Below are 16816 nucleotides of genomic sequence, written 5' to 3'. Positions count from 1 at the left end.
CACAACATTACTTAAAACACACACAACAAAACACAATTCCATAACGCTAACTAAAATTTCATAATGCTACAAAAACCTTCTGTTACTTTCCCCCGCCTAGAGTCCAAATTCTTTAGGAGGCATTCAAGGCCTTTCATGGTCTGACTCTACCTAATCTCTTAATATTGTCCAACATTAACCCTTTGGCCCTAGTCTCTCTCACTGGTTATCTCACATTTTCCAATTCAGATTTCAAGAAAATGATCACTTAACCCCAGGATGTACTTGCCTCCCTTTCTCCTTCTTTCCTAACCCTAGTTCCATTCTTCAGGGACCAAATCAAATCTCACCTTCTCCAGGAATTCTTCCCAATGACAATAGTCTACACCACGGCTTCTTAAACTTTTTCCACTCATGACCCCTTTTTGCTTGAGAAATTTTTACCCGACCCTGGATATATAGGCATATAAAATAAGTATACATAACCTTTTACTGTTGCTAAATTTTTTGTGACTCCCACATTCAGTTATATGACCCTATATAGGGCCTTGACCCAGTTTAAGAAGTTTGGTCTCCACTGACTTTGACTTTCTATAGCACTCGTTTTGGTGCTTATAACCACATATGTCATTGTTACCTATCTGACTGATTTCCCAACTAGGGTAAGTACTGTTTTCTTTTTAAAACTCTTCAGCTGCTAACACAATGCTACATAACAACTCAATAATTGTTGAATAAATGAGATACTTACAAGTTCATCTGAGTCATCATCAACTAGGATTTCTAACATCATATTATCTTCACGGCTGCTTTGTTGGAATACTTGTACCCCACCTTTCTTCAGAAAAAACTTAAAGAAAAAAACACAATAATTTAATTCTCTAAGCTCGTATAGTTTCATATCAAATAGCAAAAATATAACAATTTGAAGCTAAGTTACTGACCTTATGCTTGATGTGCTTTAAAGTAGGAAACCCACAGAAATAAAGTGCCTTCTGGTCAACTTTAGTTATTTTATTGTGACTAATATCTATATGCCAAGCATCTAAAGATATTATTTTATACCTAAAAAAATGAACAAAGTCTTTAGACTGCAGAATAATTTAATTATGTTATAAGCTTATAAACAACAGCAATCTCTCTACCTTTCTTTGATTCTTAAAAAATGACAATGAAGCAGTAAAGGCCTGTTTTTAGGTTAGGGAGTGACAAAGCTCTGCACCCTGTCCCCCACTTCCCTAACTCTTCCCCCAATACTTTGTTGTTAAGCTCTGTTTTGATTCATTGAGCTCAGAATCACCACCTGAAAAAGTTTTTTTCTCCTTGGAATCTCTAACTCCCTCAACCTCATATCCCCACTGTCCCTGATAGAAAATCCCCTTTGAATCACTGAGAAGGTTGGTGTGTGGTCACTGGATTGGGGAACAGAGGAAGTATATAGGTAAAGAGAACCTTTCTAGGGACAATCTTCAAAAGTTGGGCAAAGGGTGGCTGTGTCAACCAGGAGGAAAAAAAGGGAGAGTTTGTTGCAGAATGCAGAGAGCTTGCTGTGGCCCAGGAGAGTCTAGCTCCTAAGGTAAGAGATTTAGACCTGGAAGGAACTGTTTGGTTGAACCCTCTCGTTCCCAGATGAGGCGATTAATGCCCAGAGGCTAACTTGTCAGTGACAGACATACTGCTCTTCTTCCTCCCAGAGCAGCTACACTGTCTAAGAAATGAATCGGAGCTTCCCCTGAGCAGGTGAGAATTCCACCACTCACTGAGAAAGAAGCATAAACATAAAGGGCACAGTCAGATCTCTGTGGGCATGTGTGGCCTATGGACTCCCAACAGGCATGGGTCTCTACCATAAGGCTGCAGGGTATTTCTTTCCTCCACTTCAGGTGACCAGCCTCTTACCTGGCACGGCACTTTTCAATGGTTGGGAATTTCTCAGGCCAAGGTGAGAGGTACTTAAACCCAGCTTCCTGATCAAACCAGTACATCAGGCACTCACTGTGCCTGTTCCTCTTCTTCTCCTCTTCTTTCAAATACTTATTGCATGACTCCATGGCTTGCAGTAACCGGGTCTTTAAAAAAAAAATCAGAGAGAGGTAAGTGTGCCCCCCAAAAAGTCCTCAGTCAGAAAAAATGCCTTATATGTAATGGTAATATTCCCCACATAGGGACTTTTGGGATACCCTGTATAGAATACAACAGCAATATCAGCATTTACATTAGCATTAATGAGCACTACAGTGATTAGCATTAACTTGAGTAAACTGTACTAGTTGCCCTAGCTAGAGGTGATGCTGATGACAGAACCATTAGAAGACATTATACTGGTCATGAAGACATTGTGTTCCATATAGACAATAGAAAAATGGAAGGCAGTTCCCCTCTACACAGATTCGAATGTATGGAGAGAGCTGAATTTTACTAAAGTTGTTTTATGCATCATGCACAGAATAAGAATTGTCAATAAAATAATCATGAAGATAAGCAATTATTTTGGAACTGAATCTGTGATTCCATCACTTTAAGGGGACCTGGGGGACTTCGTGTGATTTGCAGGCCAGTTCATTGTTGGCCGGGGCCAGTTGCCAATATGCAGCAGAAACCAGAGCCAGTTCTCTTGAGGGCACCATTCTGTTTCTTAGGTAGAAACTGTTTAAGAAAAAATGCACAGGGGGCAGCTAGGTGGCACAGTGGATAAAGCACTGGCCCTGGATTCAGGAGGACCTGAGTTCAAATCTGGCCTCAGACACTTGACACTTACTGGCTGTGTGACCCTGAGCAAGTCACTTGACCCCCCATTGCCCCGCCCCCCCAAACAAAACAAAACAAAAAAAAAAGAAGAAGAAGAAGAAAAAATGCACAGATAGATCTTTCTATACTTACTTCATCAATGAATGGAATTAAAACAACAGCTTCCCATTCTTGTTGTTTCCCATTTAGATCAGTTTTAAAATCTGGAGGATAGTATTCTATAATTGGAGAGTCTTCACTAGTCATTAAATGCTGTGAACACAGAAAATAACAAAGGAAAACTGTTTCTTTATAAGTATTATCAGAGCTATAATGAGTACATTTCCTTAGAATGGAAGATATTATAATCTAAAAGTTATTTATATTCTAAAAGCACAGGCTCAATTTATACTTTCTAGTACTAAAGATTGCTCCAAAATGAAGCAATAGATAGCTAGCTACATCCCCTCATGGGGCAGAGGGGACATATATTTGCCTCTTTTATGGCAAAATGATCTTTATTCTTATATCCTACTGTTTAACTTTTAATTCTGCAGACCGCCATAAAAATGCTCTCAGATTTTCTACCCCTGCCCCTTCCCATGAATGCCTTATCTTTGACTTTCTTCCATTTACTTTGTATATATCTTTTATGTAGCTAGTTATTTACATGCTGTCTCCTCCAACAGAATGAGAACTCCTGGAGTCAAGGAGCCTTTTTTGTATCTCTGCTGACTGTGAAGGAAACAATCTCCTACTTTAAGTTATCCGTTCAACTCAGAGTCATTTTCAAATCCTGACTAAAAACTATTTAATCAGTGAAGTACTTGGATGATCCCTTCTCTGCCCCTTGCACAAGTTTCTAAAATTTAACACTGAAATTTAACATCCACGACTCATAGTTACTAAACACTAATTCTTCTATTATATAAAAGGGTATTTTGAATATGTTTCATTATCAGTAGCATCGTGAGTAGAGGCAGAACGTCTGACCCTGTCGTCCTCCTATACTACGGTGCTTTCATCACGTCTCAGTGCCTTCCTTCTGAGAAATCTCCAACTTGTCCTACACAGACCTTGTTTGACCACACTCGTGTGCACCGAGTGCTCTCTCAGACTGAGTGCCTGGGGAGCAGAGGTTGTTATTTGCCCTTTTATCTCCAGCACTTACTGTAGTGTCTGGCACACGGAAGGCACGTAATAAATGCTTGCTAACCACTAGACGTGGCCATTAAGAGATCATTAATAACTTTGAGGAGAGCAGTTTATTTTGAGGGACATCAGAAGCCATACTGCAAAGAGGCTGAGGAGTGAAAGTTTAAATGGTAGGCAGTGAGACTAGATATTTGGCTGATAAAGAGATAAGATATAGAACAATAGCTTGAGGGGATAGTGGTAGGAGGGTCTAGTGAAGGTTTTTCAAAGATGAGGATGAACAAAAATAGGACAAGACAGTAAGTTAGGTAGGCGAGAGAGTAGTAAAAGGAAAAAGCATATGTAATGTTCTGAGAAAGCATGAATGAAGGGAGGAGCGGATGCCTGGATGAGGTTTAAGAGGGACGAGGCATAAGGAGAAGCCAAATGTGGGAGACCTGTGGGGGCAGGCATTAGGAAGACAGGAGCTGAATTAAGGTTTGGGCAAGTAGAAGAGAAGATCTGGCAGGCTCAGAGAGGGAAAAGGGAGAGGAATTCTAGAGCACGTGGGAGACTAACAGCACATAAGTGCCAGGGCAACAAGACGACACTGACAAGTGACATGAAGTCCTCAGCCTCAGATGGTTTGTCTACGGAAGAATTCCTGTGGGAAGGAGAAATCAATCCTTTCTAACCAATCCTTCCCCCAGTTACCCTAAAAGGATTAAATTCCATATATCAGTTTAGTCTTCCAACTCTAGCCACCCTTCCCAAATATCCTTATATCCTTACGGATTCTTGAAATTCCCTTAGCCAGAAAAATTAATTTTACTTTTTTTTTCAAATAATAGGAAAAAAGGGGTAAAATGAAAACATGCAATTGAGTAATTGACTTTCAAAGTATAATAACTGAGTACCAACAATAATAATTATTTTAATAATTCCCCTATTTTGACCGAGAAGCTGGAAGATGGGGTATCTGACAAAGGATCATAGTGACAGTGTGAAACTAAGGGGCTCAGAGATTTAGCCTAAGAAGGGACCTGAGCAGAAAAAGAAACCGAGGGCACAGGATGAAGTGATTTGGCCGAGGACATAAGAGCACTTAATTTAGTGGGGGTTGGTGACTGGTCCTCAGATGCCCCCTACACCAGAGGTGGGGAAAGATGCTGGCCACCCAGAGAGGACGAGTGAAACAGGAAGCTCCCTTCTAGCAGGCGGCAAATGAAAAAAGGCGCTGTCCATATCCAAACGGATAAGGCACAATGAAGCCTTTAGATCACAAACTCCAGCAGGCCTCCCTGGAAAGCCTCTCCTATTTCTTAGGTAACAGTAACTGCCACTTTCCTTCCCTGGGGATTAATCATGGCTGCGCTGGAGTCAGAGTCAGGAAAGACTTATGGTTTCTATTAACAGCTCTGCCACTTTCTGAAGGAAGTGTCCCATCAAAGGACTTCAGAGTCATTATTTGGCCCAACTACCTGGTTTTGGCAACGCAGAAACAGAGAAGTCAAAGAGTATGCCCAAAGTCACAAAAGTAGTAAGTAGCAAGAAAAGAACCAGCGGTCTGTCCATTATAGTACACTTCCCTCATCTCTAAGCCTTTACACACTTTTGTGAAATATGGAGTTAATAACATTTCTAGCCTCAGATCCACAATGGGGGAAGGAGAACCCATATTTACAAAGCCCTATCTCTTTGGAACTATTATTGTTATGATTAGTATTTAAACCTAAACTAAACACATGTAACATTATTTTTGTGGGTCTATAATCTCACTGTTGAGTTTTAGCTATAATGGTAAATTAAACTAAATTTTGAAAGAACCAAGTGACAGATAAAATACCTTCAATTCTAAAACCCACCTGGTAGCACCCTGGAAGCAAGTCCTTGCTGGCCGCTGGCAGTACAGCAAGAAGCTGTTCAAATGGCATGAAAGGTTTTCCTAATTCAAACCGGATTTTGAGTTCACTAATGTTGCGAATATCTGACAGATAAGGTGCATAATGGTAAGGGTAATACCTATAAAACAAAAATATTTGCTTAACTAGAAACCTTAAGAGACTGAATCAAGATAACTCAATCTATTTTTGGGGGGAAAGAGGTGGGGCAATGAGGGTTAAGTGACTTGCCTAGGATCACACAGCTAGTAAGTGTCAAGTGTCTGAGGCTGGATTTGAACTCAGGTCCTCCTGAATCCAGGGCCGGTGCCCTATCCACTGCGCCACCTAGCTGCCCCCTCAATCTATTTTTAATAATTACATAGCATACAAATAATAAAAATTTTTACTTATGCGTTGACTTTGGGATCAGATACTAAAATTACATAAACTGTCAAGAATAAGAAAAAGTAGCTTTATCTTATCAGAAAGGACAAATTAAAGGTCTCCTTTTCAGTATGGATTCTGGGAAGGCCCTGGGATGTCCAAACAGAAGAATTAGGCCAAATAGTTCCATACAAATGCATTTTTACAAAACAGCCAAGTAAAATACCAATTTTAATTAACTCTAAATTAATTTAATTTTGCTTTTTTGGGGGGAAGTATTTTGAATAAAATAAGAGATAATATTCCCTACTTCCTGAATCTGTGTAGATAGTTTAAGTATTTGAATGTGTTTCCACCTGAGAGAAATGATATTTTTTCTTATATTAATAGCTGCCCCTCATTTTTCTTATTAATTGTTAACGAATTGCCATCTGCTGGGAACACCCACTCTTCCAAGAGCATGTAAGTATCAATAGGCCATCCTGATCCGTCTTTGGCTTATGAGAGCAAAGATAGCCAAATGGCCATCCTTTTATTAATTATTCACTAGCCATAATTAATAAAATGGTTAATTACCCCAAAATTACATCTCTTGAACTTGTTATATGTCAACCCTCTCCCTGTCCTGGATGGGAAAGATGAAGGAATAAATAATGAAATAATGACTAGTGGGTAGGTGGACACCAGTAACTTGTCCCTCCTCCATCCTAAATTACAAGTCATATAATTTAGGTACTTGGTGTTAAGAATGAAAATGAAGTGGACAGGGGCAGCTAGGTGGCGCAGTGGATAGAGCACTGGCCCTGGATTCAGGAGTACCTGAGTTCAAATCCGGCCTCAGACACTTTACACTTACTAGCTGTGTGACCCTGGGCAAGTCACTTAACCCCAATTGCCTCACCAAAAAAAAAAAGAAAGAAAGAAAATAAATTGGACAGAAATGAGATTATTCATGCAAATAACATGTTGCAAACACAATAACAAGGTACTCTTTACTCTGAGCCATCTTCTAGAACTAGACAGAGCTCTCTAAACTGATAGGGAGAGTTAACAAGATTTTACCTGTTTTTCAACTAAACTTGTTATTATTTATTCCACTTGAAATGTTACCATAAGTAAAAGCAGTAAAGAAAAGAAGAAAACTCCAAATGATAATAAGGTAATTAGCAACAGAAAAGACAACATAAAAATCATGGCATCATAAAATTTTAAAGATCTATGACCATTTCATTTCTGGATGAGGCAAAGGTCTTACCAACTCCAGGACTGAACTCCATGATAGTAGTAGTGCAGAATCCACTGTATTGCCTGCACATAACATTCTGCTTGGTCAGCCAGAAAGTCACTGGAAATAGAAAAGAGTCGCATGGGCATATTTCCCTTTCTCAAAGCCTGCACACAGTTTCTAGACTGCCTCCAGTGCTTGGACTTCCAGAGAACTTTCCTGAATGGGCTTGAATGGGCTACCTTTGTCCTCTGACCCGGCACAAACCTTGTAAGCCATGCTCTGGAGCTCTTCCTCTGCCCAGTTATCCACATGGGTGTCTTATGGCCATCCTGGACTATAACAACTCACATTTTTACAGAACTTTAAAATGGACAGAATCTTTTTTTTTTTTGCAGGGCAATTGGGGTTAAGTGACTTGCCCAGGGCCACACAGCTAGTAAGTGTTAAGTGTCTGAGGCCAGATTTGAACTCAGGTACTCCTGAATCCAGGGCTGGTGCTTTATCCAATGCACCACCTAGCTGCCCCTCTTTTTTTTTTTAAAATAACAGTCTGTGGTAAATAGCATTTGCATGTCAACATGCACACAGTGCTTTTTCTTTATTTAAAAAAATTTTTTAAATTATTTTTTGTACTCTTTACTTTTTTTTTTTTGGTGAGGTAATTGGAGTTAAGTGACTTGCCCAGGGTCACACAGCTAGTAAGTGTCAAGGGTCTGAGGCCACATTTGAACTCAGGCCCTTCTGAATCCAGGGCCCATTGCCTTATCCACTGTGCCACCTAGCTGCCCCTCAAACAGTGCTTTTTTAAGGCTTTCAAAGCACTTTATACCCATTATCTCAGTGGACAGTGAGAAAAGCTGGCCAATGTCATGCAACTAGAGTGGCTGGGGCTGGGAAACGATCTCAGATCTTTTGACTCCAGATCCGGCATGCATTCTACGATACCATGTTGCTCTATGAGGGTAGGGAACTGGCTTATTTATTGAAGCTTTGAATCTTCCCCAGTACTTTGAACAGTATTCTGCAAACAGCTGAGACTGTTCATGGAAACTAACCGAGGCACTTACTCTGAAACAACCTCTACCCCCATCTTTGTCATGTAATATGTTCTCTTATACTGTCTAAATTCTGTTTCAAAGAGGTCATCATCTTCAGGTTCTTCTTCTGTAACACCTGAAACAAAGCCAAGAGAATGAGGCTATATAGGCTCAAAAATTAGTTATAAGCCCGATCCCCCAAACATTATTAAATTATTTACTTAGGATACCAATACAAAACATATAGGAGAAGGGTTCTGAAGACACAGAAGATAAATACAAGGGAGAATTTTTTGCTCACTCTTTGAAGTAACCACTTCTTCAGTTTTGTCCAAAGCAGCCAAACACATGGAGTTTTCTTGGCCCTAAAACATAAAAAAACCCCATAAAACTAATGGAAGTGTTTATTTCAAAGACATTTACAAGCAAGCAGAACAAGAATGCTAAAAATATTTCAAATAATACTTCAATGACATTTAAAACCAAATGATATTTTGTATTAGTATAAAATAAATTGGTTTTTTTGTATAATCAGTATCCAAATCGCAAAATTGTTCTGTAGGATACAATAAATAACTGGGGAGACTACACAGACAACTGGGGAATTCATAAGAAAGGCCTTCCACTGTCTCTAATTTCCCGCCTTCCTTCTTTTCTGTCATTGTCACACATCCTTAATGGTGGTATGGCACCAATGCTGATGCTATATTTCTTCTCTAATATCTTATCTTCAGAATTTAAAAATGAATGAACAACAACAAATAAAAATCCAATCCAAACAAGGAGATTTTTGCTTTAGTACCTATTTCCGTACTAGCAAAGCAAAATGTATGATTAGCACAAATTGTCAATTCTGCAAAAAATACAACAAACTTGCAAAATAATGCTATCTTTGAAACTTGGTAACTACAGTAACAACTGTACATGTTGCTGGTTGATAAGAAATATTCCGATCAGGGACACAAAGAAACCTTTCTAAGCCCTGGCCCGACCTTATTGTCTTGCTTTTGCTCCATCCCCCAAATCCTTATTGACTAAACTCAACTTTCTGATGTTCCTCACTGCTTACATTTACATTGCTCTTGCTATATTCTAGGCATTGTGCTAAAGGCTTTACCAAGATGATCTGTTTTCTGCTCCATTTCATTGCCCTCAGCTTTATCAACCTCAAGATCAATGATGACAAGAGCAGAGGGCGCCTCAGTGACTACTGTAACAGTGACAAAAGGTAGAGAACTGGATAGAAAGCACATATGAGACTGAGTAAAAAATAGGGCAGAAGGGGCAGCTAGGTGGCGCAGTGGATAGAGCACCGGCCCTGGAGTCAGGAGTACCTGAATTCAAATCCGGCCTCAGACACTTAAATACTTACTAGCTGTGTGACCCTGGGCTAGTCACTTAACCCCAATTGCCTCACTAAAATTAAAAAAAAAAAAATAGGGCAGACTGAGATCAGATTGCTTCCAGGACAGGGGCAGCTAGGTGGCACAGTGGATAGAGCACCGGCCCTGGATTCACGAGTACCTGAGTTCAAATCCAGCCTCAGACACTTAACACTTACTAGCCGTGTGACCCTGGGCAAGTCACTTAACCCCAATTGCCTTACCAAAAAAAAAAAAAAAAGAGTCATGTTTTACTATGGTACAGTTTATTGTAGCAGGACAGTCAAATTCTTTGAGCTTCTTTAGTAACTTGTACAGAGTTTGTTCATTACGAGGAAGTGACTGATTAATCTGATGTCATGATAGTTGTTTTTTACTGGCTATTTGTCAGTCTAAGACAAAGCTTTAAAAAAAAGATCTGAAAGTAAAGGTCCTTGAAAATATTCTGTGGTGATACATTTTTACAGATGGAAATGACAAACTTTTTGACTATATATGCTTCCAAATAAAATAACTTTCATGAATATAACAAAGTATATGACTAATGAAAAAGAAAAACAATGTGATACTATTATAAATCCTGTTATTAAGTAGCTGGTCACTTAAAAAAAAAAGCAAATCCTGGATTATTGTTAACACAATCCTTTTCTGTTAACAGTTGTAATATTAGGTGATCTGTTTTCTATTTTTCTGTCAATTACTAATTCTCTGAATTCTACCTCCCTCTTATCTTCTACCTTTCCCACTCAAATTTTTCTCTATTGTCCTTTCACACTCTGATGTTTCCTACATATCTACTCTCCCCAACTTCACTGTCACCATCTATCCTTTTAAATTTTATATACTCTTTCCTTTATTTCTACTCTATCTGTTACAACCTGTATTCTTCTTTCTTTGTTTTTTTCCCATCTTAATAGTATTTTTTTCCAGTTACATATAGTTTTCAACATTCGTTTTTATAAGATTTTGAGTTCCAGATTTTTCTCCCTCCCTCCCTTCACTCTCCAAGACAGAAAAGCAATCTGATATAGGTTATATATGCACAATCACATTAAACACATTTCTGTATTAGTCGTGAAATGTGAAAGAAGAATTAGAACAAAAGGGAAAATCTCCAGAAAAGAAAAAAACAAAAACAAAAACAAAACAGTAGTATGTTCATTCTGTCTTCAGACTCCACAGCTCTTTTTTGTGGATGTGGAGAGCATTTTCCATCATGAGTCCTTTGGAATTGTCTTGGATCATAGTATTGCTGAGAAGAGCTAAGTCTGTCTCTGCCCTGCTTTCTTTCTGACCGCTTACTATCTGGGTAGCCTTCCCTTCTCTGCTCTTTTTACCCTGTCTCAAATAAGACTCCCTGTGAAGTCCGGTGAAGACTGAATGGAGGGTTGAGCTGGGGAGCTACACTGAATATCACTGTGCACTTCCAGGATGGGCCACATATAACAAGTTGAGTTGTGTGAACTAGGCCCACTAAGATGTAAAGCTACATTATGTATATTGTTTTAAGTGACACGATCTCTGTAAAGTACTTTGTAAACCCTCAAACTGCTATATAAATGCAAGCAAAGTAGACTGTTAGGGACACCTATGAAAATATTACTCTCCAGGGCCCCCAGCCAAGAAAGGTAACCTTTCTGAGGTCACATTGGCATCCCGGAAGTTGCCTCACAATTCATGGACCGCCTTTAAGTCATGTCAATCAATGGCCTCGAATGCTACCAGCCAATTAGCTTGGAGCTGAGTGTGCGGACCACCCCAGGGAGCTACCAGTCGAACTGAGTCAGGCTCTCTCTCTGACAGCATGGCCTACTAGGTGGAGGCGACTTTCTTTCTCTTTCTCTCTCCTGCACAGATCTAAGCTAGGTTTTTCTATTCTTTCAGAGACATGTATTCTCTCTTTGCTAACCCCTAATATACTTTAATAAATGCTTAATGCCTAAACTGTTGCTGAAGCTTCTGATTTATAAGAAAACCCCACACTGGGGGAAGAAAAAGGTGACCACACATAAGATTTTTTTTTTTTTTAGTGAGGCAATTGGGGTTAAGTGACTTGCCCAGGGTCACACAGCTAGTAAGTGTTAAGTGTCTGAGGCCGGATTTGAACTCAGGTATTCCTGACTCCAGGGCCGGTGCTCTATCCACTGTGCCACCTAGCTGCCCCCACACATAAGATTTTAAACATCATACACCCATTGAGATGAAAAACAAAGGCAAGAACACCTTCTCCCTAGGGTGGGGAGAGAGGCTGAAGTCAAATAGGGACAAGGCAGCAAACAGATTAAAAAGGGAACTCTAGGGGCAGCTAGGTGGCACAATGGATAGAGCACTGGCCCTGGAGTCAGGAGGACCTGAGTTCAAATCTGACCTCAGACACTTGACACTTGCTAGCTGTGTGACCCTGGGCAAGTCACTTAACTCTCATTGCCCTGCCCCCCAAAAAACTAGTTCCTAATAAAATTTATTAGTAGAGTTCCCCCTTTTTTTTTTAAAGTGAGGCAATTGGGGTTAAGTGTCCTCCTGAATCCAGGGCTGGTGCTTTATCTACTGTGTCACCTAGCTACCCCAGGAACTATTTTTCAACCAATTACCACAGACAAAATAGAGCTCTTCATAACAAAGACCCAAAACATCATGTATAACTTTCATTCTATTATGTATATGGAAATATTCATTTTATGTGGCATTTAAATTTAGAATAAAAATAAGAACTTATGTAAAGGCCTGTTCTAGTACACCTAGCTTTAATGATATTTTAAAATTAGAACATCCGCTAAAGATGCCCTGTGTACAAGGTATAGAAAGACCAGCCCCTTACCCACAAGGGGCTTACATTTCAGAGTAAGTGGGAAATCCATGTACACAAATAAGTGTGACACAACAGGAGGAGTAACAAAGTGAAGACAAGAACAGAGTGCTCTATCAATATTTAACACTATCAAGCTGGTCATGGTGAGGGTCAAAGAAGGTTAATTAATTAGCTCATGATCTGGGCTCAGAAATCTAGAAAATGTGAAGTGAATATGAGAGTATGATCGGGGTTTGGAAGGAAGAAGAAACAGCTCCCTAAGTTAGCTTAAAAGACTTAAGAGACAAACTGCCTTTTAGAAGATCAAGAAGGATATTAAAAAGGCAACAGATCTAAAAGGCAAAAAAAGGGACACAAGTATGTAAAGAATGAACTAAGGAAACCCTAACACTGTGAAAAGGAAAATGAGAATGGGTTTATAATTGCCACTGAAAATTGAAAAAAAACCCAAAACTTTACTAGCCTTTAGTTTCTTTTGTTTGTCGTTTTTTGCTTCCTCTGCTGCAATACCTGCTGCTTCATTGAGGTATTTGTTGCCAACTTTGCTTTCAAACCATTTCAAGTCAACGAAAACTTCACTGAAGTGTTCACGATCAAACTGTATAAAAAAATTTTAGTTTAACTTAAAATAACCGTAAGAAGGGGGGGACTTCTGGTATGAAATACTGCATATATTGACAGATACAGCTACTTTACTAGTTGGAGTTGCTAAGTTTTCTTTGTTATAAGACATGATTCAATTGGGAGGGTATATTGAGAAATAATATGAAGAAACAGTCATATTATTAGTCACTAGTACTATTTACAGCTGTTGTGGCACACTTTATTATTTCTATTATTTGTTATTCAACTACAGAGGATTTTTCTGTTGATTTAATATACATACTTTTAATTACTTACATCAGACAGCTTTATAAGGTATTTCTCAAACCGAGGTAAGTTGAGATGGCCATTTTCATTAATGTAACCTTAAAGGAAACAAAAAAATTTATACTAAAATCCAAAGATACTTGTGATTTAAAATAAAATTATCTAAAAATTATATATATAATGAGTAATGAATGGATCAAGGTTGGTATAGAGAAAAAAATAGTGAATTTGGAAAGAAAAAAAGCCCTGGGTTTAATTTTTGGCTTTGCTAGTGTGAAGCTGGGCACATCACTTTATTGTTTTGTATATAGTTTCATTTTTTTCTTTCCATTTTGACTTTGTTTTTTCAGGGCCTAATAAAATGCTTGACACAAGGCATAGGCATAATATGTACAGCAGATACGTAAAATATTAACTCAGAATAGTTGAATTTTACAGTCCCTTCTAGCTCTAAAATTCTAAGCTCACTAAGGCACATACTGACATTCTACTAATTAACATTACAATGAAAACACCTAATTCAGACCTATTCTGTTAGCCCTGGTTTCTATGTATGCATATGATATTATGTTAAAAAAAAAAAAATGATGGGAGCAGCTAGGGGGCGAAGTGATAGGGCACCGAATGGCAATCAGGAGGACCTGAGTTCAAACCCAGCCTCAGACACTTACTAGCTGTGTGACCATGGGTAAATCATTTAACCAAAATGAGGAAGAAAAACAGAACACAGACCTACAGAACCATAAAATTACTCATAATCCATCCAAATAAACAATAAAAGTATTAGGGTAGAACTAATTAAATATAAAACATTTATATTAAAACTTTAATTTACTGGACACTTTGTCTTGGCTCCTTCTCTGCTCAAATCTACCCCTTTCCCTTTGCTAACCTTTGGATTCCAATGTTCCATCTCCCTTCCTGTAAGCCATTTTTCTTTCTTTTTTTTTTCCTGTAAAATCCATAGATCCATAATAATAGTGGTTTCTACTCTTTGAGAAGATCAGGATTAAAAAAAAACATATTTATGCTTAAATATACTTAACGTTATGGTTTTGAAGCTAGCAATTTCTATGAGTCTTCTTGACATGCAACATCAGCTTTAAAGGACTAATGTCAGGAATTATAGTAAATTATTAAGAAGGCCATTTAACTTTATCTGCACTATCCATAAAATGGTTGTAGGCTTAAACAGTGTCCTGTGGAATCTGTAAATTCAGGATTTTATTACCCTGACCCACAAGGAACCTACTTTCTTTCCAGATCAGCCATTCATATAGATACCTTATAAATGGAATGCTTTTTTAAGTGTGTATGAATGCTCTATTTGTGAAATTTCAGTGTAATTGTGAAAGATTTCTTACCACCAAGTTCTGGCAAGACAGTCTTATATGTTCTATAAAGAAGAGGCAGTGCATCATGATTGATATGCAAATGAGGTAGATGAGGAATAAAATCATTGCCAACAAGAAATCCCATTAAAATCCAATCGTCTATTATCCTTTCAATGTCATATTTAAAGGAAATCTTGTCCTAGTGTAAAATGGAGAAAAAAATAAATGCCATGAAAAATTCTACAAAAATAAAGTTTTTTGCACCTGGCTAGTGTGATACTTACCTTTAATGAAGAAAACTCATAGTCAATATATTCTCTCATTAAAGACAAGTGTAGGAGGTGAAATGTGGTTTCTTCTGGAGCACATACCCTGAAAATTAATCAGATTAAAAAAGCTATTTACACTTTTAAGGTCAGACTATCAAAACACAAATTGAATATCAAAATAACCTACCAAAAAGATAGTATGAATTTTATTCAAGTTTTATAGTCAGTATGATAACATAGTTATTATAGAGAAAAGCAAATTACAACAGAGAAAAATTAGAATGAAGTTTAAAAATATTACTAGCCAATTGTGCTCTACAATAGAAAAGTTTCAAAATATAGGAACCCTTCTGACTTGAAAAAAGCCATGGTATTAAAACATGATGCTTCAATCCTTAGAGAAGAAACATTTTTTTTGGGGTGGGGTAATAATGAGAGTTAAGTGACTTGCCCAGGGTCACACAGTTAGTAAGTGTCAAGTGTCTGAGGCTGGATTTGAACTCAGGTCCTCCTGAATCCAGGGTCAGTGCTTTATCCACTGCACCACCTAGCTGCCCCCCCTAAATTTTAATCTGTCCTTAAACACTTGCTAGCCATGTGACCCTTGACAAGTCACTTAACCCCGTTTGCCTCAGTTTCCTTATCTGTAAAATGAGCAGGAGAAGGAAATAACAAACCACTCCAGTATCTTTGCCAAATGAAAGTACTCAACAAATGATGAAGGAAGGAGAGAAAGTTAAAGTATTTTTCCACATTTTGGCTTGGTGATCACCATTAGTCAAGAAGAGGTCAGCTCTCTATTAGGAAAAAAGCTGCTGATCACTGATTTGTGTTAAACGAGAGGAACATAATAAGCCTTATTTTTCTTTTACCCTTTCAATAAATTAATGATGACAAACTATCTTCAAACAATACTGTCTTCTCTGATTGCACTGTCCTATGTTCCCATGGCATATATTTAAGGCATGACTTACCTTTGTGTCTTCTTGCCACCGAATCGGACCTCCTCCCTTAAAAGAGAGAAATGTGCTTCATGACTTGTTAAGCCAAGCATAATCTGTTGAAAAAAGATTTAAGAGATTTTTCTATTCAACATTTTATGATATTGGGCTTACTTTTTACTATGAACATTTATTTGAAAAACATTTATGTACCTATATTTCTTATTTTAGAATATGCTTAGCATTTATTAATCATAAAATATTGTGAAGTGGGATTCTTATAGCTAGAGATTATAAAAGATTTCCTTTTGTACAATGTATGATGACTATGAACAGGGATAAAGCGAATTTTTTTTAGTTCCATAAAAACTCATTTATGTGATTAAGGCAACAGTATCAGGGCAGCTAGGTGGTACAGTGGATAGAGCACCGGCCCTGGAGTCAGGAGGACCTGAGTTCAAATCTGGCCGCAGACACTTAATACTTACTAGCTGTGTGACCCTGGGCAAGTCACTTAACCCCAATTGCCTCGCCCTGCCCCCCCCCCCCAAAAGACAACAGTATTCACATGAGACTTAGAGAAGTATAGAAGCTTCAGTTTGGGGCCCCTCATCCTCACTGGCCTTTCACGCAGGTTACTTTCCATGGCAATAGAATAGAGGAGACAATAGAAAGGAGCTATCAAGGATTTAATCTGATCTGTTCAGTTTTACTAGTCCCTGTAAATTTGGGATGCCCCAACTCCTTTTAATGAATATGAGGCACCAAGTTCTTCTCCCTTATTCTCTCTTTCTCTTTCTTTTTCCTTTTCTTTTTTTTTTTTTTGTGGGGGGGGGGGG

At 38.3% G+C, this 16816-nt stretch overlaps 1 protein-coding gene across 1 annotated transcript in view; it reads right to left on the bottom strand.

Moving 5' to 3' along the window:
- The window catches only part of XRN1 (5'-3' exoribonuclease 1), a 113033-nt gene that overhangs the window by 62969 nt on the left and 33248 nt on the right, over positions 1 to 16816 (bottom strand). The window contains 13 exon segments of the mRNA XM_043990539.1: positions 731 to 829; positions 924 to 1044; positions 1879 to 2048; positions 2860 to 2979; positions 5706 to 5862; positions 7363 to 7452; positions 8403 to 8508; positions 8674 to 8737; positions 13027 to 13161; positions 13464 to 13531; positions 14798 to 14966; positions 15052 to 15139; positions 16011 to 16093. Coding sequence (XP_043846474.1) covers positions 731 to 829; positions 924 to 1044; positions 1879 to 2048; positions 2860 to 2979; positions 5706 to 5862; positions 7363 to 7452; positions 8403 to 8508; positions 8674 to 8737; positions 13027 to 13161; positions 13464 to 13531; positions 14798 to 14966; positions 15052 to 15139; positions 16011 to 16093 — 1470 coding nt within the window.

The sequence above is a fragment of the Dromiciops gliroides genome, chromosome 3 (assembly GCF_019393635.1).
Source record: "Dromiciops gliroides isolate mDroGli1 chromosome 3, mDroGli1.pri, whole genome shotgun sequence".
NCBI lineage: Eukaryota > Metazoa > Chordata > Mammalia > Microbiotheria > Microbiotheriidae > Dromiciops > Dromiciops gliroides.
Note: the sequence above shows the minus strand (reverse complement) of the source record. Positions and strands in the feature narration are given on the sequence as shown.